The sequence below is a fragment of the Protopterus annectens genome, chromosome 4.part0, assembly GCF_019279795.1.
Source record: "Protopterus annectens isolate FY-2018-M chromosome 4.part0, PAN1.0, whole genome shotgun sequence".
NCBI classification, from domain to species: Eukaryota; Metazoa; Chordata; order Ceratodontiformes; family Protopteridae; genus Protopterus; species Protopterus annectens.
In genome coordinates, this window is record NC_056733.1 from 607732710 (window position 1) to 607759274 (window position 26565).

Sequence of the window (26565 nt, forward strand, 5' to 3'; positions counted from 1 at the left end):
TGCTCTCATTCTCCAACTGCCGTGGTGATTAACAGTGAGTGAATGAGAGTGAGTGAAGTTGAACTAAGTGCTTCAAGTGTGTGAACCCCCGGGTGAACCTGAACAGCTGGAAAAATAATAATTTCTTTAGCAGGCCGGGATGGGCACAGGTGGGCAGCACAGCAGTTCAGTCTGCAATCTAAACTTCAAAATAAATGAATGAGATTTCAGCAAGGAGTGTAGATCTTCAAGTAGGAATCAGTATTAAAACCGGGATATTTCTTTCTGAAAAGGTATTAGAAATTTAGATTATCATTGGTGTACACTGTTTTCCTATGTAGAAAAAAAGTTAGCATTTCCCTTTTGTTTCTATCAGGGAACGGTTATTGTAGAATCTGCTGTGTGTTGCAAGTTTGTTTACTTTATCTAAAGTTAATGCTTTACCGCACCTGCATCATTCTCAGTACAGCAGAATTAAGTCTGGAAACAAGACTGCATTGCTACCCCCTTTTCACTTGTCTGCAAGTCCACACGTTTAAAATTGTGCTCCTGACCTTCTACATTTAGTTTGTTGCAACTACAGTATACGAAGGTGACTTTTTGTGATACGTTTCAGTGTGCTTTTGTTGTGTGTGCTTTTGGTGTGTGTTGATCTGTTTTGCAGAATAACATACTTTAGTGCTATAAAAAGATGTGGTTTGGTTCTGACAGGCAGTACTTGCACTTTTGATGTAATTGTTTTCCAGACAACCAATTCCATAGTAGTTCAAAAACTTAAAAGACAATCATGTGAATTTCTTTTACACACCCAATCACAATCACAAATGTGGTTACAGCTGTTTGTTGTTGTTATGCCAAGCCTCTTTCTGCAGCAAACATAGGAACTGGGACAAAGAAATACAATTCCAAAGAACCACTAATCTCCCCTATCACCCCTGTTTTTCTCTGTGCATCTTTGCTTTGTATGTGTCAGTAATATTTGCTAACAGCATTGAAGTATTGATTTATTTGATCTTATAATTGATTTTGACTTACTGTCATTACTTTAGTGTCTCATACAGATGCTCACCATACCAGAAGTTTTTTTTTGTCATGTAAAAATATATAAAAAGATTTTGTTTAACTTGGCTTGCACTTTTCCTGCTGGCCCTTTAATACTTCATGCTGACTGTTAAATGGTCCTACATCAAGCAATACAAAAAGCTGTTAATTGCTGTTCTTTGAAAAGCAAATGAAACCTGCTGTGTTGTCATCTTCTCTTATCAGTTAAAGTTTTCAGTTCAGTATGCAAATTAAAAATAGTGGCATGAAAAAGCCAAATGATAAGTGATGCTTGTAGAGACTTGTCTTGCTAATAATATGATTGCAAGTCAGCAACAACTTGATAACTGCAAGTAACAGTTTCAGCTTTAGAGGCTTGGGTTGTTTACATATGCAATGCTATTTCTGAAGGTCTTTGGACATAAAATGTCTGTATTGAAAAGTAATGTCCCAGTTGAGGGCCTAATACTTGTTATGACTGGGGATTGGCAAGCGATATGAAATAGTGCTAGCTTAACACCCCCACACGTTTGGTTTAGAAAGGTTCTGTTCCCCTCCTTCCCTCCACTTGGTTTGAGAAAAGTAAGTAACTGTAAGAGTGGCATTTGGTGTTATTGAAAGGAGTTACGATGAAGTTGTTGCAGGGTCAGTCTATGAGGCCAGTAAATAGGGATTAAAGCAGATGCTTTTGCCAACGTTTTCTGTAGGGCCCGGCAGGTAATATAAACAACAGAAAGGGTGACTTATTCAGTTAATGCTTGTCTTCACCAGACATAAGATAGTTTGGCAAAGGAGGAATCTTTGAGTAGCATGAACAGTCAAGGCATTATGGAAGCTAGACCGTTTAGTAAGAGTGGAGGCTTTGAAACAGTTTTGTTTTAAATCTTGTCATTTAAATTGACTTCCAGTCATTCTATTTGTAGATTGCATAGTATGATTCTGTTAATAATCATGAAATAATATTACTGTTGGAGATGGGTTTGTACCTAAGGAATATCAAGAATGTGGAATCATTTACTGCAAATATTTGGTCTTTTAGTAATCGCCAGATCTTTATGTAGAATTTTGGATGCATCTCATGGTTTTGGTGAACTTGCTCTAGTTGATCACCTGATGGCCATCTGTGGTGGCTGTTTGTGAGTCTGCAAGTGAGACTTATTTCTGCCAATGGTGTAAATGTGGTTATCTCTGACAGTTCACGCTTTATAAAAAAAATGACTGGACAGTTATTTGTGGCAAGTATTATTGATCTGATTACTTTTTTGAAGTTGTAAATTGTGCAGTTCCCTATTTTAACCAAAGAGTATGTGTATAATGTAACATATAATGACTAATACCAGAAAGAAATAATGCAGGATCTTTGAAAGCCACAAGGGAATACTGTAGAATCAGACACTGGTAAGAAATAGGTAATGCTTAAGTCACATTGTCTTTGTAGATGTTACTTTTTGGAGTTGAATTAGTTAAGTAGATTGAACTGTGATAGCCTTTTTTCAGCCACAACTTTGTTTCAAGAAAATACAAGTTGTAAGCAAAACTAAACTGAGGGATAAAAGTGTTTCGGGTCATTCTACCTCTTTATTCCATTCTACTATGACACCAGCCCATATTTAATGATTGGCTAATGATAGTGAAGTATTTGCGAGTGTTATGTTACAGTTTGATAGTCGCTGATTCCGTTTTGTGTTTATAAACCACCTTTATTCACCTCGCTATACTGGTATTCTTCTCAAGTCATACCTGATTGATAAAGGGACCCATTCGCGTGCTTTAAGTGCTGAACGAGTTTGTATACGTTTCTATTCAGAGAGATAGTGAAGTATTTGCAAGTGTTATGTTACAGTTTGATGGTTGCTGATTCCGTTTTCTGTTTATAAACTACCTTTATTCTGCTCACTATACTGTTATTCCTTCTCAGGTCATACCTGATTGATAAAGGGACCCATTTGCGTGCTTTTAAGTGCTGAACAGGTGTTGTATATGCTACTATTCCCCTTACTTCCTACAATTTAAGATTTCATTTGGCCTATTTATTATACCTTTGTTCATTCATACTTTACTTTCCCAATTAATGATTTAGCTATGTTTAAGTAATGGAATAGATGCTTTTACCCTAAATCTCCAAACTACTTTAGCGTTCAAGTACATTAATTAGAAAACCAGTACTCGCTTGTGCGCTATTTCCTAATGGTGAATATGTCTTGTTTTTGTACTGGAACAGACACTTTCACCCTACTCTCCTAAATCTCTTGCCCCATAATTTAAATTTGACAGAAAAACAACAAGGTTTTTGTTTTCTTTTTTTTTTACCCCTATTAGCATAGTGCTTGAGCCAATTCTAACTCAGCACAGCAGGATCTGCGTAGGTAAGTAGTCTCCCAGCTGTTACATTAATTCATTACTAGTCCTGAGAAACTCTCGCCCCCAGTGCATCTACCCTCAGGATATGCTGCAGTCTGGCATCTTTTCTTTATATCGGCTGTTTAACTGCATATCAGATTCGGCTCTTAGTAAAGTGCCGGACTTGTATATAAGCATTTAGATCGGTTATTTCGTATATCTTAACCCAGAGAATGCCTAGTTACATATATTCTAGCCAGTTTCTTATCGCTGATAATTTGCTACTGCCTAAGTGTCATTTTAAAGCTACTAATGATTTTCTTGGTTATTTAAACTCTGATACTTAAATATGCTTTTTAGTTTATGTCTAACACTACTTTGAAGTATTTTTGTATACAGTGTATCCTAAAGTTACTTAATGATGTTCATGGTGATTTAAATATCAATATTTAAATATGTTCTATAGTTTATGACTAGCTGCTACTCTGAAGTCCTTTTGTGTATACAGTGTATCTAACTTAATTGGAGCAAAACTGCTGTTGCTTTAATTCTGCTTGGGTATCCATAGAGCAGTTTACTTAACCTTTTCCTTTCTGCTTCCTTTAAGCGAGCAACCCTCCTGCCAGTATATACCCCCCAGCTTCAGTCTCCTGCTATCTACCAGAGGCCCAGAGAAAATCCTGAATTCTGATACCTACTCCTGAGATTGGAAAGAGACTTGTCTTCCCCATGTTTTACTGCCTTGAGAAGCAGGAATAGTCATTTGGAAGTATGTACAAATACTCCTACTGTCTTAAATTGTAATAAAGTATTGTCTTAGTTTGTTTAAGTGAGCATTCCCTGCAGGACTATCAGCAGCCATAGTCTCTTATTATAATACATCCTGCCTGCTAGAGTTAACCCCCCCATATTGTCTCTTATACTCACGTTCCCTATACCCTTCTTAGCCTCTCACCTAAAACTCTCCCCCCTGCTTGTAAATTATATATTTATTTTTCTCACCTCTGCCATCCCCTAGTCTCTCTAAAACCCTTTTGGTAGACCCTACTTACCTTACCTGCAATAACCATTTATAGGCAGTAGATCTACCTATTTATCCTTCACTTACCTTGCTCCTTGATATCAGCCTTTAAACCTTATTTTGTCTCCCTCTTACCTCTGTTACTCCTGAACCTATTTCTTTATCTCTGAATCAGCCCTTAGTCTGCTCTCCTTTCACTCTGCTATTTTAGTCTCTCACCTCCTAGATACCTTAAATTGGACTTAACTCCCTTATCACTGATTGTTTTCCCTCAAAACCTGTCTTCTTGTCTGAACCCGCTCCATTCACCCTGCAGGCTCACTCCGCTCCCCGACCCTACCCCCAAATCCCACCCACCCCCAGTGGTTCTACACTTATACTTCCTAAACCACACCCTCTCTCTCATCCAACCAATCAATTGCCCCAATAATAACAACACTATAATAGAAGATATTCTTAGCCTGGTGTCCTCAACTTACCCACAAGAAACAATAATACTAGGTGACTTTAACACTGACTGGAAAACCTTCAATGCTAATAACCCTTCCTCACATACTAATCTTCATGGCTTTATTCAAACTATCACCTCGACTACCAGAATCAACAAACCAACCAAAAAAGAGAGCACCTTAGACTGGATACTTATTAATAAACACCCACATACTTATAATGTAGGAACCTTACCAGATGATCTAAGTGATCATACTCTAACTTATATTATAAGACAAAAGAATGACATTTCTAACACCCCTACTTATAGGATCGCATGAACCAAGAAACACTTTAACCCTGTACTATTCCAAAATGAACTCAATGCATGTGACTGGAAACCTCTAAAAATTATTCCACTAGAAGAGGCTGTTAAATATTTTAACTCTAAATTTCTAGCAATCCTAAATGTGCATGCACCTAAACAATCTATTAAAATGAAATCCAAACCAGCCCCCTGGCTTTCAAAATAAACTAGACAAAAAATTCTACTTAGAAACAAAGCTTGGGCTAAATGGAGAGCTAACAAAACTTCCCCTGAACAACAAACTTTTAGACAGCTAAGAAACATAACAAAAAAGCTATACTCACTGACAAAAAGAACTACTATTGTAAACTACAGCAAGCACACCAAAAGAATCCACAGAAATTTTGGACTAGCATAAATAGGCTCCTTCACCCTGGTTACTCTAGCACACCATCCCCTCAAGATGCTGATCATAATACCCCACATCAAACAGCCAACAACTTCAACACCTACTTCACAGAGACCATACAATCCCTAGCTAGCGAGCTTTCCACTGATAACACAAGGCACCCAACCTCTTTAGCTGGATCTTTACCAACATTCAAATTTCAACCTATCTCAACCACTCTCATCTACAAAATCTTACTAAAACTTAAGCCTTGCACTCCTTCAGCCAACCAGTTACCTTCTGAATATTTGCAAAAAGCAGCCAAAGTTACTGCCTTTCCCATATCCATCCTAATTAACAGAACCATCAATGAGGGAATCATTCCAGACATCTGGAAAATCTCCCACATCATCCCCCTACATAAAGGTGGTAAATCCAACGATTACTCTAACTACAGACCAATAGCTCTACTATCACCTTTAGCAAAAGTCATGGAAAAATGCATTCACCACCAGCTATTAGACCACTTAACTAAACACGACATACTGGCTAAGTGCCAGCATGACTTTAGGCCATTTCATAGTACTACCACCATTCTACTATCTTTCACCAACTCCATTAATAAGAACAGTAATAACAACATCCTCTCTTCTGCTCTCTTCATCGACCTTTCAAAGGCTTTTGATATGGTAAACCACCCCCTGCTTATAAATACTCTTGAATATCTTGCTCTAGATACTCTAGCTATATGATGGTTCAAGTCTTACCTCAACAATAGGCAACAGGCAGTTCTCTGGGAAAATAAACTATCATCCCACCTGCCAGTCACCCTTGGAGTCCCTCAGGGCTCCATTTTAGGACCTCTTCTTTTTTCTTTATTCATCAATGATCTTCATGTAGCAATCCCTGAAGCCACCTGTATTCAATATGCCGATGATTCCACACTTATATGTTCTGCCAACTCCATTTCTGAACTACACTCACTAACTCAAAAAGTATTCAACTCAGTAAAAGTTTGGTTCTTGAAATGTTGCCTCCTTTTGAACACCAAAAAAACCAAGCTCCTACTCTTTACACCTACCAGTAGGTCCTCTCCTATAGACTTCTCTGCCAGATCAAACAATGGCACCCTTATCTTCCCTACCACCAAACTATTAGGAGTCACAATTGATAACAACCTTAACTTTGATAGCCATATAAATAACACCATAAAAACAGTAAACAGAAAAATGGGCTCCTTATATAGAATCAAACCCTTCTTAACTCCTATAGCTAGAACTACCATTGCCCACTCTCACTTAATCTCAACTCTTCTTTACACCACTGGCAATGCATTTTGAACTCACCACTGCCTGAATCTAAAGCAGCTAGACTGGCTTGAACTTCCTAACATGCTGATTTTTTCCCAACTCACCATCGCCCATAAAATCTTTTACCAACCAAATAATACTCCAATACTTGCTAACCTCATTACCCCTTATAATAATCTTAATTCCCTATGCTCTTCTAGTAAATTACTTGCTAGCATAAATAAGTCCAATAACTTGGCAGGCAACAGCCTTTTCTCCAATACTGCTGGAAAAAACTGGAACCTTCTACCTATAGATCTAACTCTACTACCTTCAATGTCACTCTTTAAGCAAAAACTCAAAAGTCACCTAAAATTGCACTGGTTATGTCCCTGCAGTAACCCTGACTAATCTCCAACCTTTCCTATTTCTATCTTCACACTGCCTCTGGATACACAATCGTACTCTGCATACCCCTCAGTATGCTAAAACTGGTAATAGTAAGATTTATATAACTTCCTGTATTTATGTAAACTATCAATGAACTTTAATGTATCTCTCTTATCATACAATTAGAAGACTGTTATAATACTTTATACTCATCCTTCTTAGCATTGTACTTTTTTAAACTCTTTCTTTGTATTCTAAATTCCTCCTACTTTATTTGTTATACATCTGTATATTATATTTTGTGCTATGTTGGAGCTTTTCTCCCCAGGCCTCTACTGAAAATTGAGATATATCCAGTTAGACTAGCCCGGTCAACAAACGTAAAATAAATAAAATAAAATAAAATAAATAAAACAGAACAGCACAGAATTATGGAGCAACATTTTTAAGTGCTGACAGTAGTTCTTTATTGAAATTTATTTATTTATATTTGTTCGCTGGGGTATTTATTTATATTTGATTACTGGGGTAGTGCACTGATCAGTACTGAGCAATTTCAGCCTGGGTGAAATACAAACCATTTCACAAACAAAAATATAGAAATGTAAGCAGTAGCATAATAGTTCAGACTAATTGCATAGAAAAAACTGTGTATATATACATTCCAGTGAACAAGCACAATGCATTGTGTAATCAAGGATAGTGTAATGTACCATATGTATGTGTGTGTGCATGTATATTGTTAAAATGTTCTGAAGTGGGTAGCTTGTTATTATTGGGTTATACATTTTGTTCCATTGCTTACTGGAAAAATGTTCAAAACTATAAATGTAGAAAACACACTAACAAGTGGTGTTGTGTTATACAAGGAATATAATTTAATACAATCACGAAGGTGAATCAAAGAACACATACATTTATGCATGGCCATAAAAATGTGTCCAAGGGACCTATGGTTTGAAAATAGCCCTCTCCACTGGTCATGTGCATTTTATTTGAATGTAGGTTTTTATGCTCTTTCAACGAATGTGAGTTTCAGTTGCAGAGAAGTTTACTGCTCATGCTAAGTCTTTTTGTTGTCAGACTGTATTGTTTAGCAAATGGCTATCGGTGTTTGTGCATTTTATTTCAATATCTGTAATCATTGCAGAAGTAAATAAGAAAACAGTATACACACTGATAGGTTTGAACAGTGTTCATGGTAACTAGGGAGAAATAGCCAAGTAATAGAACACTGGTATGGCTGGGGAGGAGACTGCTACAAGAGGGGCTACTTAGGGGGGGGGCGCAATCTATTTCACTGCCTAGGGCTCCATTTGACTATAATCTGGCTATGCTAATAATTTAAAGTATGAGAATAGTTTACATGGCCCCTTTAAATCCCGAAGAAATACATGGCCCCTTTAAATCCCGAAGAAATACTCACTGGTGGCAGTGTCTCCTCCTTTAAGGGGGACCATGAGTGCTTCACATGCACGCATGCTGACGTGAGTAGTGGGTTGTGAAAAATTACTGTTTTCAGAAGTGTGTCTAGGTCCATGAAGGTTTGGGAACCACTGCTCTACACCAACTACCAGACTGCTGACAGAAATGAGTTTGAGTTTCAGTGCATTTTCAGGGTATTAAGAGATTCAGTGCATTTTCAAGGGATTATGAGTTTTAGTTCATTTTCATGAAATTGTGAGCTTTAAATGAAGAACGTTTACTGATTCTCACGCTAAGTCAGTTTTCAGTGTAAAACTAACTGTTTTGTTTATCAAATGATACACTGTGTTGTAGAATTTCAAAGCAGTGTTTTGTCAAATCATTGTCTTTGGTGCAGAAGGCTGTGGATTCTACTCCCACACCATGTAGATGGAGAGCTAATATTGCAGTGCCCTTTCAATTTCTTATTATTTGGTGCATTCTAAGGGGAGATAGGGGTTCTGCACTCCTGAGTATGTCCTCCTTTGTATGAGATGCCTTGCAACTATGAACTTGTCAGTTTTAGTCATTTCATATTGCAATATTACCAGTTTACCAATTTTTTAATGTAACATAGCCTTCAAGGGCAACAGGCACTGAATTTGTAAATGTAACATTGAGATGTAAAGCTGTTTGTCAGTGGCAATCTCTTCATTAGTTACAGATGTCTTTAATGTGGAATTGATCAGATAATTTCTCTTTTGCAGAAATTGTTTGTATTGAGTGATATTGGTGGATTGTAATGACAGAAGTCTGAGTAGCCTTTTATGGTTGAAATTTTCTGAAATGGGTATTTTTGTCATTAATGGTTTATACATTTAGTTTCTTTGCTTATTGAAAGAATGCTTAAAACTACAAATTTAAAATACATTATAATAAGTGGTTCTGTATTACATAAGGAATATAATTTAATGCAATCAGGAAGTTGAATCAAAGAACAAATACATGTATGCATGGCCATAAAAATGTGTGCAAGGAGTCTGTTTCAAAAACAGCCCAAATGTAAACTTAATCCTCCACTGACCAGATGCATTTTCTATAAATATGGGTTTTCATACAGTTTCAGAGGCAGAGAATTTTACCGTTCATGCTAAGCCTGTTTTCATTGCGAGATTGTATTGTTTAGCAAATGGCTATCTGTATTTGTGCTATTCTATCTTAAACTTTTGTACACAAGAAGGAGAGAGGTTGCTATTCTACTTTCACTGAGCTGTAAGGCTTGCTCGCCTACCCCAGAGTAAATTAAACTGTTTAGATTAACCTAAGCAACCCTTTGAACCAAGGCACATGGACTTCTATTTTCTGAAGACATGACATTTATAGTAAAGTATGTGTGATGGAGAAACAGATTAAAGTAGGTTTATTAAAGGAAATTCAGATTAAAGCAGGTTTATTAAAGGAAATTTCCACCTTCACTTGCAGTTTAAACTACATTACAAGGTATCCTTTCTTCTATGCGTTTAAATAATTAAAGGAAATGACTGGATTGGCTTTCTTGGGGAGTGAATGACTGGAGTGGCTCATAGGGGTGTTTCATGAGTATGGTGTGGGTGCGGCTTAAGGGGCGCCAGAGCACTACTTCGCCTAGGGCGCCATATCAGCTAAGGCCGGCCCTGCTCCAACAGATGTGCTAGTTGAGCACTTTAATAAAACACTAAAATGTATGTTATCCAAAGCCACAAAACTAGAGGGAAGAAATTGGTACCAACTGCTTCCATATCTTCTTTTTGCTGTAAGTTAAGCATCTCAAGCCTCAAATGGAGTCATACCGTTTGAACTGCTATATGGTAGACAGTCCAGAGGCTTGGTATATATAACAAAATAAACACTGGAGAAAGAAAATAGTGTGATAGAGACATTTTTACAGACCTGCAAGGCCAGATGAGAACCAACAAAGCATCTACCTCAGCCAGAGCTCTGAAAGACAACAACCACCCATAGAAGCAGGCATCCACATCCCAGTAGTCTGTCACCTTACCTCAGCTTAAGTTAGGCATACCTTCTCCCAGCACTCTCCCAGGCTTTCTTAGAAGATCCGATGAAGATGGCGCAGGATTTTGTAATTTTGTTTTTCTCAAGAACCTGCAGCCATCATCAGAGCTAATATCAGTGTCAGGGATACCTAATTTAAAAGAAAGAAACATCTCTTGAGGAATCAGGCTCCTCTGATGTGGATGAACTGGCTTATGTAGACTAAATGTCCTCCTCTCTCAGATGTCAGTCGGGCACACAAGTACTTTAGCCCCTGCCTCGCAACATGGGATTTCTTATTCAGATATACCCTTAACAGAATGCAAGACTAAATCAAATGGGAGTCTTAAGGATTACGCTTATGTCCAGAAAAGGTATAAAAGGCGTCTTGGTCAGAGCCAAGATCCTCAGCTATTCCTCTTCTGACTGACACTTTTTTATCACTGGATTAATTAGAGCCAGACATCCAATTCCTTGCTCCCAGGAAGTTCAACCATTCTGCATGGTTCATGGACTTTTGCAGGTACTTGTACAATAATCTGTTCAGTCACAAATTGCTTTATATAGGGATCTGGTAAGGTGGAAAGGAATATCCTACTTCTCTAACCTAGAATGTAAAGTGCATTAAAAATATGAACTGCAAAGGTTGTCCAACAGGCATGCTTAAGACATGAAATAACATTAACTTCTCTAAACATTATTATTATTATTATTATTATTATTATTATTATTATGACATTACCATAATGCATTACTGCCCCTAAAGTTAGATCTTTGAAAATTTGTAAAGAAACAGTTTATTCATGAATACAGCTTCTCTGCTTAATGTGTGTGTGTGTGCATGTGTGTGTGTGTGTGTGTGTATATATATATATATATATATATATATATATATATATATATATATATATATATATATATATATATATATATATATATACATACATACATCATATCAATGCAGAAAATAAAGTGCAGCATACCTGAAAGATTGCCTATAGTCACAGAAGACTGGAATTTAAATAGGTTTGCTGACTCAATTGATGAAAGCTTAGCATCAATATCTCGAGAAATCTTCTGAATCTGATTTACAAGGGATTCAAACTTCCCAATAGCTTGACCACAACGAGTGATATAATCAGCGATACCTACAAAAGAAAAGTAGGAAAACAGGAAACAATCACCTGTCAGTGCTAAATGTATACCAAGTGCAGTGGGGAGTAAACTACAGTATGGTTCACGTAGCAAATAATTATGAGGCAGATCATATTAAGGAGTAAAGTGCAGTATAGTCCACACAGCAAAAGTTATGATATACCTCAGATCCATAATGGTTGAAGGAATGTCTTTACTAACACTGCATAATATAAGCAAAATAGATGATATTAAATAATAAATGTGTGATCTGGCAGTCTGCAATGAAAATACTTCTAAATGGGTGAAACTATAAGAAAAGCAGTAGATACACGCTCTGAAAGAACCTAAATTGAAAAAGAGTTTGTGCAGTAGCTCTTTCAAACAATTCACAACCACAATCCTGTTGCTTCAAATAGTGATTTTTGGAAAATGAATGGTGACTCTTCATTGTGACAGATCTGTAGATATTCTCAAGTTAAACTTATGAGAAGCCACTGAAGAAGCTGCAGCACAATTTGTGGACAGCCCCATCAACATTAAGGGACAGTTTTCCTATCTCTCCATAGAAGAAATATATGAAAGTCATCATAACAGGGCCACTGGAAAATTCTACTCCCAATTTTTCTGCAGTTTTCTTCCAGTCCTCTACACAGAAAACACAATTTTTAGCTATTTATGGCATTATATTCCTGACTACAAATGCTAAAACTATTTACATATTCAATTAAATCAAAAAAGGACAGCCACCGTTTAATAAAATGTCTTACTACAAAGTAAGGAAAGCCAAAAAAGTCCTTTTTCAAATTATTTATTCTGTGCCTGGTTTCATCATTCAAACTGTGTGCAACAGCTTTAGCACATTAATCCTGAGCTGAAGCAGACGGTCAAAGAACTTTTCAGTGACAAAGGAAATGAAATAAAAAGCACAGGAAGAGTTGAACTGATCCCATTAACATGGATGAGGCATGAGTAGAAAGTTTTGTTCTGAATGGCTGAGTTTCCCTACTATCAATGGTTCATCCTAAATGTTAAGTAAAATGCATGAGCTGTTTAAATGACTCATTTATTTAAAATGAAGACTGTGCCTTTTTCACATTTTTGGCAGTTTGTATTCTTTGCATTTAAGGGACTGAAACAAAGTTTTGCTACTAGATGTATTGTGGATGGAGGGGGCAGTAGCTCACTGATACAGCTATAAATTAATTGTTCAGCAAAACAGGTACAGATAATTAAGAATGGACTATAATCGATTGAAAACTGAATAACAAATTGAATACCTAATATGTTTAGGGACTTGGAAGAGGTGCTGTGCAAAGCTTAGAATGCACTACACTGAATAAAAACTCAGAATTAAATTATTTACAAATGACAACTCTGTCTAATAAACAATGTGATTAATACAAGCTGAAGCATTTACTAATAAAAAACTATTAGAAGGTAGTAGGTTCATAGGTAGGTTCATAGGTAGGTATTAGGCTATTAGCCCTAGGGCCTATATAAGCCGAGCCAAAAAGGTATCCTGGCCTCGCCACCCAAGAAAATTATTTTCCTGTGCCCCTGTCGAGCAGAGCCACAGAAGTGATCCCTGGGGTGAATTTCCTATTTCCCATCCAATCATCAAGATTCTTCTTAAAGAGTGCTAATGAGGAGCTCTGTTTGACATAGATAGGTAGTCTGTTCCAGAGTATGGGAAGTCTGTGGGACAGGAATATATCCCTCCAGCATGTTCTGTTTATTGTGGTGACAAGGTTTATGTCCCTAGAGCATGTAGCTCGGAGGGATTGGGATTTCTTTAAGTGGAGCATGTCCAACAGCTCTGGGTTTGACATAGCTTTGTATGTTAGGCAGAGATCGCCTCGTAGTAGGCGATATGCGACAGAGTAAAGTTGGAGTTTTTTGAGACGGTCTGCGTAAGACATCTGTTTGAGGCCAGTAACCCTCTTTGTGAAGTATTTCTGTGGCCTTTCCAGTTGTTGCAGATGTCTTGTGAGGTACATACAAACCATACGTTGTACTCTACAATAGGTCTAATGAGTGATGAGTAGAGGGGAACAATGTCCTCTTTTTTTCTGGATGAGAAACATTTTGTGATGAGGTGAGCCACGTAGAAGGATTTCCTGACCACTGTGGCAATGTGATTATCAAAGGAGAGATTACTGTCCATCTGTGTCCCAAGGTCTCATCACACTTTCAGCGTTAAGTAGACTACCACTTATGTGGCAGTTCATGGGTACAGAGTTTTTACCAAAGGGGATGACAATACACTTTTTGGCATTGAGCTTCAGGCCATGGCTTTGACACCAGGCATCTACTCAGTGAGGCCCTTTTGTAGTATGTCCAAATCGTTAGGAGTTTCGATTATGGCTCCTAGTTTGCAGTCATCTGCAAACTTTGTTAGCCAAAGACTTTCTGTGTTAGCCTGTACTTCAGAGAAGTAGATACCAAACAGGAGAGGACCCAGGACTGAACCCTGTGGTCCTCCACTTGTCACTGGTCTGAAGTCGGATTTGGAGTCTGCTACTTTCACAGTGTGGGTGCTGTCCATGAGCGAGTTGGCAACCCATCTTGTGACATAGGGATTTATACCTAGTTTAGTAAGCTTATCTATAATTCCAGAGTGGGGGATGGTGTCGAAAGCCTTGGCGAGATCTAGATAAGCTGTGTGAACCACCTTACCCTCATCTACGGCTTTGGAGACTGCTTCAAAGAAGTCAATCAGGTTTAGTAGACATGATCTGCCTTTTACAAACCTGAACTGGGTAGGGTCCAGAGTTTGGAGATTACCAATGTCTTTGTTTATGAGTTCCCATGATGATACGTTCCATGGCCTTGTAGACCAGGCTCGTCAGGCTAATGGGGCGGTAGTTCCCGGGGTCTGTCGTGGCTCCCCCTTTGTGGAGTGGGATAACTGTCGCGGTGTGCCATTCAGTGGGCACAAAGCCTGAGGTGAGGCTATGACTGAACATGGTACTTAGGTAGGGTGCCAGTTCATTCTGTAGTTCATGTAGAACGCAGCCTGGGATATTGTCAGGTCCCATAGATGCTGTGTTCTTGGCTTTGGAGAGTGTGTTTTTTACCTTTGCAGCCGTGATTACAGGAACTTTGCATTCTTCCGGTATAGAGATGGGCCCTCTAGGGGGTGAGAGGGGGGTAAAGTTAGCACTGAACCTATCTGCCAGGATGTTGGCAATATCAGAGAGGTGATACTACAATCATGTCACGAACAGCATAACAAAACAGGAAAGTACAGTTTTGTACCTACCATAAATGTAGATGTTCGAAGATTCACATTGCTGCAGTCCTTACATATGGGTAGTCCGCTGTCCTCGGTCGGCCCGAATACCATCAAGGCGCTTAAAACTGACATCAGGACGTCAGGGTACAAAAGCGCATGACCGACGTCATTTCCTCAGTCTTTTCTTGCCCCAGATGTCAGAAGGCCCTAACAAGAAAGGCCAAAGCCAAAACTAGCAAAACCTAACCAACCACCTGCACTAACCATATTTACAATATGTACAACACAAACCACACCACCACCTTCAACAACAGAGGGAAGGAGGGAGTGGACTGCAGCAATGTGGATCTTGAACATCTACATTTATGGTAGGTACAAAACTGTACTATGTTCTTCATCTCACATTGCTGCAGTCCTTACATATGGGTAGAATCCCAAAGCAGAGGTAAGGGAGGATGGCAAAACTATAAAGCATTAGGAGCTGCCAACATGCCTTGTAAAATTGCAGTTGCAAATCCAGCCCTAGATTTAGAGTAAAGTGGAAGGTGGTAATGCTTAGAGAAAGTATGCACTGAACTCCAAGTAGCTGCTTCCAAAATATCTTTAGTAAAAAGCTGTAGAAGTGGCAGTAGCCCTAGTGGAATGAGGCCTAATCCCAGCTGGAATCTCCTTACCATGATGGGAATAACAGAAAGCAATACAAAAACCAATCCACTTAGAAATAGTTTGTTTTGAAACAGGTTTGCCCTGAGAACCCAAAGCAAAAGAAACAAACAACTGCTGAGACTGCCTGAACCCTTTAGTTCTGCTCAAATAACATCGCAACTGTCTGTTTATATCCAAAGTGTGCAAAATCCTTTCCCCTTTATTTTGGGGGTTTGCATAAAAAGTAGGCAAATGAATAGTTTGGTTTAAAGCCACACTAGAAACCACTTTAGGCATAAAAGAAGGGTTAGTACGCAAAGACACCCTATCCTTGTGGAAAATTAAGAAAGGCTCAACTGCCATAAGGGCCTGCAATTCAGAAACCCTTCTGAGGTAATGGCCAACAAAAAGGCAGTCTTCCAAGATAAATATTTCAACTCTGCCGATCCTGCAGGCTCAAAAGGTTGTAGAGTGAGTTTCTCCAACACAAAATTGAGATCCCAAGCAGGAGTAGGAGCTCTACGTGGGGGTCTTATATTTTTTGCCCCTCTAAGGAATTGCTTAAACAAAGGCTGAGAAAATAATGGTGGGTCACAGTCATAGTGAGCAGAAATTGCTGCAGCATGAACCTTTATAGAGGAGAAGGACAAGCCTTTGTCCAATAACTCAGTAAGGTATTGAAGCACCACACTTAAATTAGGTTTAGAAACATAAAAGCCCTTTGCTGTACTCCAAAATAAAAATCTCCTCCATTTATCTGCGTAAACTTTCCTTGTACTAGGCCGTCTGGCCTCCAAAATAACATTCAAAACTTGTTGTGGAAGCTGAGACCCTCCAGGGTCTAAAACAGAATATGCCAGGCTGTCAGATGTAGAGAATGAAGTTTGACATTGAGTAAATGACTGTTCTCCTGAGACAGCAGGTGAGGAATCGAAGGCAAAGGCCATGGAGGCTCCTGTACCAGACTTCTCAGTAATGGGTACCAGTGCTGTCGAGGCCAATCTGGAGCTATTAAAATCATGTTTGGCTTGTCCTGTCTGACCTTCAGCAGTACCTTTGGGAGGAGAGGCAGAGGTGGAAAGGCATACACGTGAAGATTGCTCCAATTGAATGAGAGAGCATCCACTTTCCAAGCTGAGGGATGAAACCTTTTGTGCAAAACTTTGGCAGCTGGTAATTCAGTGGAGAAGCGAACAGATCTATGTCTGGAGTTCCCCATAACACTGTCAATCTCTGAAATACATGAGGATCCAATTTCCACTCGTGGGGATCCATAATTTGTCTGCTCAACACATCTGCTAAGGAGTTCTGTGCTCCTGGCAGACACCTTGCCTGAAGATTTAGCTGTAAACTGAGAGCAGTCTCCCACAAAATCATTGCTTGTCTGCATAGAGGATAAGAATGCATTCCCCCTTGCTTGTTGATGTACCACATGACAGTTGTGTTGTCTGTTTGAATCAACACCTGCCCTGGAAGAAGTAAATCCTTGAAAGCTATCAATGCAAATTGGACTGCTAACATCTCCTTCAAGTTGATATGTAGATGTTGGAGTCTGGCAGGCCACGTGTCTTGTACCCATTTTCCATTTAGATGAGCTCCCCAAGCTTTGTCTGAGGCATCTGTCGTTAAAATCTGACTCGCCTCTGGCCGGGTCACAGAGAGTCCCTTGTTTAGGTGACATTCCTGAGCCCACCACAAAAATTCCTTTTGAATGCAAGGTATTATTTGAATGACAGTGTCCAAATCTTGGCAGTGCTGTGTCCATACATTCTTGAGATACCATTGTAGCTCCCTCATATGCAGTTTGGCATTGGGAAGTACCAGAATACAAGATGCCATGAACCCCAAGGCTTGAAGGACTGTCCTTGCAGTCAGCCTGGACTGATGAGACAACTGATGGAAGTAAAGAGAAAGATTCTTTTGTTTGTCCGGGGTCAAAAAGGCCATCTGGGATGCTGTATTCAGTCTCACACCCAGAAAGCACATGTCCTGAGAGGGTACTAGACTGGACTTTATTTCGTTCACAGAATACCCCAGGCATCTTAACACTGCCATCACATACTGTAAATGATGAAGAAGTTCGTCCTTTCCTTGGGCCAGTATCAGGCAATCGTCCAAATAAGGATAGATCTGTATTCCTCTTAGCCTGAAGAAAGCTACCACTGGAGCCAGAACCTTCGTGAACACTCTGGGTGCAGTAGATAAGCCAAAGGGCAATGCAGAGAACTGATAATGTGAAGTCCCAGCCGATACTTCCTGCAACTGGGCCTGATAGGAACATAAAGGTAAGCCTCCTTGAGATCCAGAGTCACCATCCAGTGATCTTTGCCCAGCAGAGGTAAAAGCTGTTGTAACGTTAACATTTTGAACTTGGGAATGTCCAGATATGTGTTGAGGATGGATAAATCCAAAATTGGTCTCCACGTGTTCCTTTCTTTGGTACTAGAAACAGGCGAGAATAAAATCCTAGGCCCACTTCTGGCAGAGGGACCGGTTGTATGGCCCTTATTTGAAGTAGTAGAGAAATTTGTTTGTGAACCTCTAATCTTTGCTGAGGAGGAACGTCCATGCCTTTGAAAGGAGGCAAGGTATGGAAATAAAACTTGTAACCCTGGTGTATGATATCCAATACCCACTTGTCTTGGGTAACCAACATCCAATTTTCCTTGAAGAGTGCTAACCTTCCTCCCAAAGGTGCTGCCAGGCAAGAAGGATCTGGCAGCTGGAAAAGTAGGTCATTGGGCCTGTTTACGAAAGGACTGGCCCCTGCCCTCACCTGAAGATTGTGCAGGTGAACTCCCTGTTCTAGGCCTGAAAGAACTCTGAGCTCTGCCCCTACCACGTCTAGATCTACCCCTAGACTGAGAATCATAAGAAGGATACGACCACCCCTTAGCAGGCCAATTCCTACTAAACTTCGGAGGCTGAACTTGCAAAAAATCTTTAACAGCCTGCATAGACTTAGCCTTGTCTTCCATTTTCTTCAAGACTGACTTCCACAGGTGAACCAAACAACACATCAGACTGCAAAGGAGCATCCAGAATCCTTGTCTTAACATGGTCAGATAAACTCTGATCCTTCAACCAGGCGTGCCTGCGAAGAACTGAGCCAGTAGCAGCCACCCTAGACGAGGCCTGCACAGCATCAAAACCACACTGTAATGAATGCTTACCCACCTGTTCAGAGACATGCACCAAATCTTGCAATTCTTTACACTCAATGCCTTCCGCCAGAGCATCCACCTTAGACTTCAATTGAGAAAGAAGAAAGTTTTGATATTTCAACATATGAAACTGGCAATTCAAAGCCCTCATAGCTAAGGTAGAAGATGTATAGACCTTCTTTCCCCATCTATCCAAAGCTCTGGCTTCTTTATCTAGAGGAACCGGATTTTTTACCACAGAGGCCTTGACACCCTTAGGTCCCTGACTAATAGTTTCTGGGTCCGCCCTAGGACTCTTATAAAGATATTTATGAGCCTCAGGCACCCTGTAATACCTATCCGGTTTAACAGGAGCAGGAGGCAAAGAATCAGGATTAAGTGAAGCCTCTGCAAACACATCTTCCACAACATCCAGAACAGGGGGTATAGTCAAGGGCCTATGCTGAGGTAACAGCAAAAACTCCCTAAGCCTTTTCCTAGAATCAGAGAAGTCCTGACCTCCCCACTTAAAATGTTCCCTCATAGAATGAAGTGTCTCTGAAAAAGAAAAATCCTCTGGAGGAGAAGCAGAAGGAGTGGAATCATCTGCATCAGAATCTGAATAAGGAGAGTACTCCTGCAAGTCTTCAGCTGAAGACTCTGAAACATCCGAAGCCTGCTCAAAACTTCCCAACTCTGGCTCCACCCTAGGCCTCTTATCAGGAGGGGGCATAGAACCTCTAATCAGAGTAATCAAATCTTCTGCCATTTTAAGCATGTGCTTCTTAGGCACAGCCCCTGAACTAGGAGTGACACCAACAGAAGCTAAACTGGCCTGCCTCTGGGAGAAGCCTTGGACACAGGGGGCGAAGGCCTAACCAGCCTAGGAAGGGAGGGAGTACAGTAACTTGAGAAGCCCCTTCAGCCTGACCTGCCTCCTGAGAGACCACCTCCTGCAAAATCAAAGTCTCCCCCTGAGACTCCAGAGAAGTCTCCGTTGGAACCACCGGTTCCACTGAAGCCTCTAAAGAACCGGCGTCCGAACGGACGACTCATCTTGCCTGGGTTTAACTGCTTTGTCTTTGCGCTTCATGAAGCGGGCCGGAGAATCCGACGGCATATTATAATTGCACCGCTTCCCAAAGACCAGCCTGGCACAATCTAACCTTCGCTTAATAGTGCGTTTATTGAACTTAGCACAAAAGCGACACCCAACAACGTCGTGCTCAGGCCCCAAACAAGGAATACACAAAGAATGATAATCCCTATGCGTATCTGTTTCCCACAAGCAATACAGTTATTCACTTTTTCTGGCTTCCGGTAAAACACTGAGGCAAGAAAAAGACAAAATAATCCCCAACGAGGAACTTAGCCAACCTGGATTCGGTCTGAAACTCAAAATTTCAGAACGCCGAATGGCACTTGCAACGCTGCTTCTGCATTGGACCATGCGGCAAAAAAGACTGAGGAAATGACGTCGGTCATGCGCTTTTGTACCCTGACGTCCTGATGTCAGTTTTAAGCGCCTTGACCGACGTCAGCCTAATACTTTGGTATTCGGGCCGACCGAGGACAGCGGACTACCCATATGTAAGGACTGCAGCAATGTGAGATGAAGAACATCTACAAATTCCACACGTCAGGCAGTGGGCATCTCCACTGAGTGCAGTTCAATCCAACACATCCACTGGGAAACCCAATATGTACAACAGAAACTACGGGAGAACAGGAAGAAGAAAGAACACCTGTAGATAAACCGCCTGCAGCTATGCTGTGATTTCATGAGGCTGCAGAATAGGTGCACTCACAGATATAATTTCTGCAGCCGTTGGGTCCATTTCCTTGATGTTACAGGACAATACGGTTACCATAGCCGAATTAAAGATTTGACCAGCATTACACGCATTGCTCTATGTGTTTGAGCTATTTACTTATGTGAGCTTATAACGGTCGCACTGAGGGAGCGGAACTTATTGGCTATATCCACCATTGGTTTCACAGAATTATTTTGCTTTACATCGTAATGACTGGGCCTATACAACTCCTTTTGCTTTTCGCCAAATAAAGGTGCTTTGAGACTGGAGACATTAAGGTTTGGTATTGTGTGATAAACTCGGTTATTCAACTGCAAAGGTGGTCTTCATTTTAGACCATTGTCTATACTCTCAGTCACGAGCGAAGTGATATTGGGCCCGTGGAACCGACGGAACAAGATTAAACCTATTGAGACATTATACTGTTGGTTCTATTTGTACTGCTAATATTTTTTGGGCTATGCAATTCTGTTTGTCTCATAATTCCCACATACATATGGTTCGGGTTTGTTTTTATGAACCTTGTGGGTAATTACTGTTGGATTTATATTGTTATCAAGGCTTAGGGTAATCTACTGTACTTTGATTTTTTTCAAACATAACACTTCTTTCAGGGTGTGGCCATTATATTATATTAAAGGAATACAAATATACATATATTAGGTTCTTGCTGAATGAATGGGTCTTTGGGCCCATGGTAACTAACGGCTTAGGTTTTGAAATGTCAAGGTTTTGTACTGTTGGGGGGGATTATGCTTGACTGTTATCTTATTTATAAGACTAGTTCCTGAAATACGGTATCTGAAAAACAGATAACGTTTTTGTGGTAGATTTGGTGTCTGTGGATGTCTGCAGTGGGCTGCTATAGTTGGTGACTACACCTGGTTTCCGATACATGGAATCTGAAGAAGCAGAAAAGTTTTTTTGTAGTGTATTTGGTGTTTGTAAATGCCTGTAGTGGGCTGCTTTAACCACAGACACAAGGGTAACCGTATTTTTGGGATCTATATCGCTTCTCATCATCACAGCATTTTGCTGTGAGCCCTGGCGGGATGAAGGAGTGGTTTTCCACTTCTAATTTGGTGTTCAGCTTACAGGAAGGTGTTTCTTCATATCTGTGAGTGTTACATCTGATTTAGAGAGTTGTTAATCAGTTTGGGTCTGTTTTTGGACATTTCTAAGGAGCGGTTTCTTTCTATTATTTGGCGGTTGGCCTATAAGAAGAGGGTTCCTTTGTGTTCGTGGTGCTTTTTACAATTCCGAAGGTTGATTTTTTATAAAATCTATTTTGTACATATACTTATATGATTTAGCAGATTCATGGAACATTTTCCTTTACAATTATTGAAGACATTGTTCAATTTTTGGGAACCTAAATTAGCCTGTTGTGAGCTACGGACAGATGAAGAAGCCATTTTCTTTTTGAACTTTGTGAGCACTTTATTCACTTTAGTGCTTTTGGCCTGTTAGTGTCTTTTTGGACAATTCGGAAAAGTGGTTTGGCTTATAAAGAAGAAGGCTCCTTTTTTGGTTGCGTTATTTACATACTTAAATATCAGATTTTGTATAAAAAACATTCATGTACACGTGTATGTGATTAGGATGTGCTGTGAAATATTCCTTTTATAATTTTTGCAGAAATTGATGAACAGTCTTTGATAATTTATATTATGCACATTTTTTGTTTTTGAAAAAAACCTTGCAAAAGTCTCTGTCATTGTACACTATACAAGAATCTGTTGACAGATTTATACCAGTAACAATTTTTCTTTACACAGATTTATTATATATATATATATATATATATATATATATATATATATATATATATATATATATATTATATCCCTCCCTCTCCTCCAACCAATCCTCACACACCTTTCCCCCACCCCTTCCTCCAACCTACCTGACTCTCACTACCACACCCCCCTCCATCTAATATCCCATTACCCTCCTCTCTATCACCTCCAACTACCATGCTCTCCCTTGCTCCTAAAATCCTTATCTCTACATCCATCCTCATCCTTCTTCTACTACCTCTTTACCATGCCAGCTCCTATACTGATTTCCATTTACACCCTCCACCTCTTCCTCCCCATCCCCTCCTTACAGCCCACTTCCACAACATCTCTGCCTCTTTAGTTCCCTCCCACTCTATCCTTCTCTTAAAAGTAAAAATTTTTCCAAGCACTACTAAATACTACAAACCTAACCCATTCACCACCAGCCACTTCTATCTAAGTACAAACCTAATAAACTTATTCCCCATCTCACTTACCTTTGCTTTGCCGGTGACATTCACCCCAATCCAGGACCAAACTTCTCTCCAACAAACCACCCCAGCACCAATAACAAAACCAACAGTAAATACCTCAAATTCCTTACCATCAACTCCCAAAGCTTAAAAAATAAATTAACCCTCTTTCATGCCTGGCTCAATCACAACTTACCTGACATTGTAGCCATCTCTGAAACCTGGCTAAAACCTCACATAAGTAACTCCGAATTCCTTCCCCCTGGATTTCTTTCTCTCCGATCTGACCGCCTAAGTAGAAGAGGTGGTGGTGTAGCTTTAATCTACTCCAATCACTTGTCCATCACACCTTACCCTAATCCCATCCCTTCTTTCAAAAATGCTGAACCTGTAACTGGCCTACTAAAAATATACAACCATAAAAGCATCTGTATCATTTCCCTCTATATTCCTCCTGGTAACAACACCAATACCTTGGAAGACATCCTCTCCTGGACCTCCTCTAATATTAAGCTAGAAACCTACATTATGGGAGATGTAAATATTGACTGGGAAAAAAATCATTAACCCCAATCACATCATAACAATCAACCTATTTAACTTCACTCAACTTACTAACTTCATTACTAGACCTAACAAAACCAACCCCCCAGGCTCCATACTTGACTGGATACTAGTATCTCATCCTAACAAAATCATAAAATCTGGTGTTATTCCTGACCAATTAGGAGACCACCTCCCTGCCTTCACCCATCGAGCTACACCCACTTCCCCACACTCAGACCAGTACATTCATACTCATAACCTATCTAACTTTAACCCTACTACTTTCTCTGACTCCCTTAAACTAATTAACTGGAACCCCCTAATAACTCTACCATTAGATGCAGCCAGTGACTATTTCAATTCAACATGTCCTCAACTCCCTAGCTCCAATAAGAACAAAAAGAGTTAAAACTAAGATCGCCCCATGGCTCACCAAAGATACCAAAAAGATTATGCTACAAAGGGATAAAACCTGGAAAGCCTACCTCCAATACAAACAGCCAGAAATCTTGCTTAAATATAAACAGCTGAGAAACCTATCCAAAAAACAAGTCATTAGAGATAAAACGTTTTACTACATCAAACTACAAGCAAATCATGCAAAAACCCCCAAACAATTTTGGAACTCTATTAATTCCCTCCTTAGGCCAGGTACAAAAAACAACCCCAGTCCTGACGCTAGCAAATCTTACCTTGAAATTGCCTCTCTGTTCAATACCTTTTTCATCTCTTCTATCACTGAGCTAACCAAGACCTTTAACAACAATAACCCTCCACCCCTCCCTGCTCAATCTTCCCCTCCATCCCCCCTTCTTTTGAATTCAAACCTGTCTCCACCAACCTAATAAAGAAACTTATCTCTAAACTAAAGCCTTGCTCCAATGCCCCTGACAGCATTCCTTCCTCCTTCTTAAAAATACCCTCAGACGTTATTGCTCTGCCTATCAGCATCCTGATCGATAGATCACTACTTGAATCCTATGTACCCAAACTATGGTGTACTGCATTTATTCTTCCACTCCACAAGGGTGGCAAAAACTGTAATGTCTCCAATTTCCGCCGCATAGCCATCCACTCCCCAATCTCCAAACTTCTTGAAAAATGCATCCACCTGCAGCTACTCTCTCTTACCCAACACGGCTTCTGCCTAGGACACAGTACCAACTCCGCCCTTCTCTCCTTCTTACATTCTGTCAATTTAGTCCGTGACTCTGGTAATATGGTATCCTCTATTCTGCTGGACTTATCTAAAGCTTTTGATACCATCTCACATACCCACCTACTAAACCATCTTTCTAATCTCAACCTCTCCCAAAAAAGTCTTTCATGATTCTCCAGCTATCTGACAGGTCCTAAGCCATGAAATGAGGCTATGCCACCTCCAATTTCCTTCCTACCCCCACTGGAGTACCCAAAGCTTCCATACTTGGCCCATTGCTATTCAATATCTTTATTAATGACTTCCACAAAGCCATACCTAATACCAAAATTGTGCAATACGCTGATGATTCCACTTTGATCTGCTGCACCACTAACCTAACAGAGCTCCAATTTCTGACACAAACTGCCTTCTCAACCACTGAAAACTGGATTCCAAAATCACCTCTCACTAAATGCCAATAAAACTAAGATCCTTCTATTCTCTCCCTCAAAATCCTCCCCTCTTGATAAAAACTCACTTCAAATTACCAGCCTTAACTCTACTATCGAGATCGTACCCTCCGCCAAACTTCTTGGTGTCACCATTGATGATCACCTAAAATTTAACACTCGTATCCAGCTAAACATCAAGAAAACACACATAAAACTTGGACTACTTTACAGAAACAACCACATCCTCTCTCCTACCACCAGACTAACTCTCGCCACAACCTATCTCCTTCCCTCTCTACTGAATGGTGCTCCTCTGCTCACTAATTTATCTTCCACACTTACTTCCAAACTGGAAGTATGTTACAATAAAATCTCCAGATTCGTCACCAATGCCAAATCCTCCTCTCATCACTGCACCTACCTTCACTCATTAAACTGGCTTGAACTCCCCAATCAACTTGACTTTCTCCAAATCACCACAGCCCACAAATTATTGTTCCAACCCACTAACTGCTCTGCATTATCCAATATACTACAACCATATACCCCCCCTCAGATCTACTCACCAAAACCTGATTACCATTCAAAAACCCAAGCACCCAGCTGGTCAGCTTCTGTTATCCTTTTCCCTAGCTAAAAAAATGGAATTTCCATTAGGGATAGCATGATCCATGCACTCGTGTAAGTGCTTATAAAGTGCATCTGTGTAGGATTCAGCAGTCGTACCTCTATTGTCCGTCTGCATGAGTGTCATGAAGTTTGCCACTTCTGTCTTAAGAAGTGTGAAGTTGGCTTTGGAGAAGTTTTTTACGGTGGTTTCCCTAATTGGAGGTGGGGGCAGGATGTGGATGTCTAGGGTGATTAGCTTGTGGTCAGATCTGACCAATGAGGAATTGACCTCTGGTGTGGAACACCAGTTGCCCATGTTGGTAATGACCAGGTCTAGGATATTGCTGCCCCTGGTGGGAGTGTGAATAAGTTGATCCAAGGCGTTGGAATTTATGAATTCCAGAAAACTTTGAGCAAAAGAGTTGGTACATGAGTAGTTTTCCCAGTTAATGGTGGGGTAGTTGAAATCGCCCATTATTAGGGTGTTGGGTTGGACCCTAATACTTTCCAGTGTATCAAGAAATGAGGAGTGGGAATCCTGGGGCATGGTGGGGGGTCTGTAGCAAGCTACAATTTGGATTGCAGTCTTGCCCAGAGTTAATTGCACTTGGATAATCTCAGATGCATTATGCTGTGCAACTAGCCTGGAGATGTGAATATCCTTAATGAATATGGACACTCCTCCACCTTTAGTGCTTCATTCCGGGTTAGGTGGCCGAAAGGTGTGTTATGAATTATAGCATGGTAATGCAGGGGTGCTCTCTGGAGCTTTGAATCAGGTCTCTGTCACTGCACAGATATCGTTGTTCTCCATTTTAAGGAGTGTCTCGAGTGAGTGAGTCCATTTTGAGGTTTAGACTTCTAGCATTGAGTAGCATTACCCTCAGATTTTGCTTGCTTGTACCTGTTATGGTGGTGAATTTGTCATTTGAACCTTGCTAAAAAAGGCACTATAGGGGTGGCAAGAGCC

General features: G+C 40.1%; 1 protein-coding gene across 1 annotated transcript in view; it reads right to left on the reverse strand.

Moving 5' to 3' along the window:
* Nucleotides 1-26565, reverse strand: part of DNAH10 (dynein axonemal heavy chain 10) — a 5879077-nt gene that overhangs the window by 4011680 nt on the left and 1840832 nt on the right. The window contains exon 18 of the mRNA XM_044069759.1: nt 11603-11767. Within this exon, the coding sequence (XP_043925694.1) occupies nt 11603-11767 (165 nt within the window). The remainder of the gene's footprint in view (nt 1-11602; nt 11768-26565) is intronic.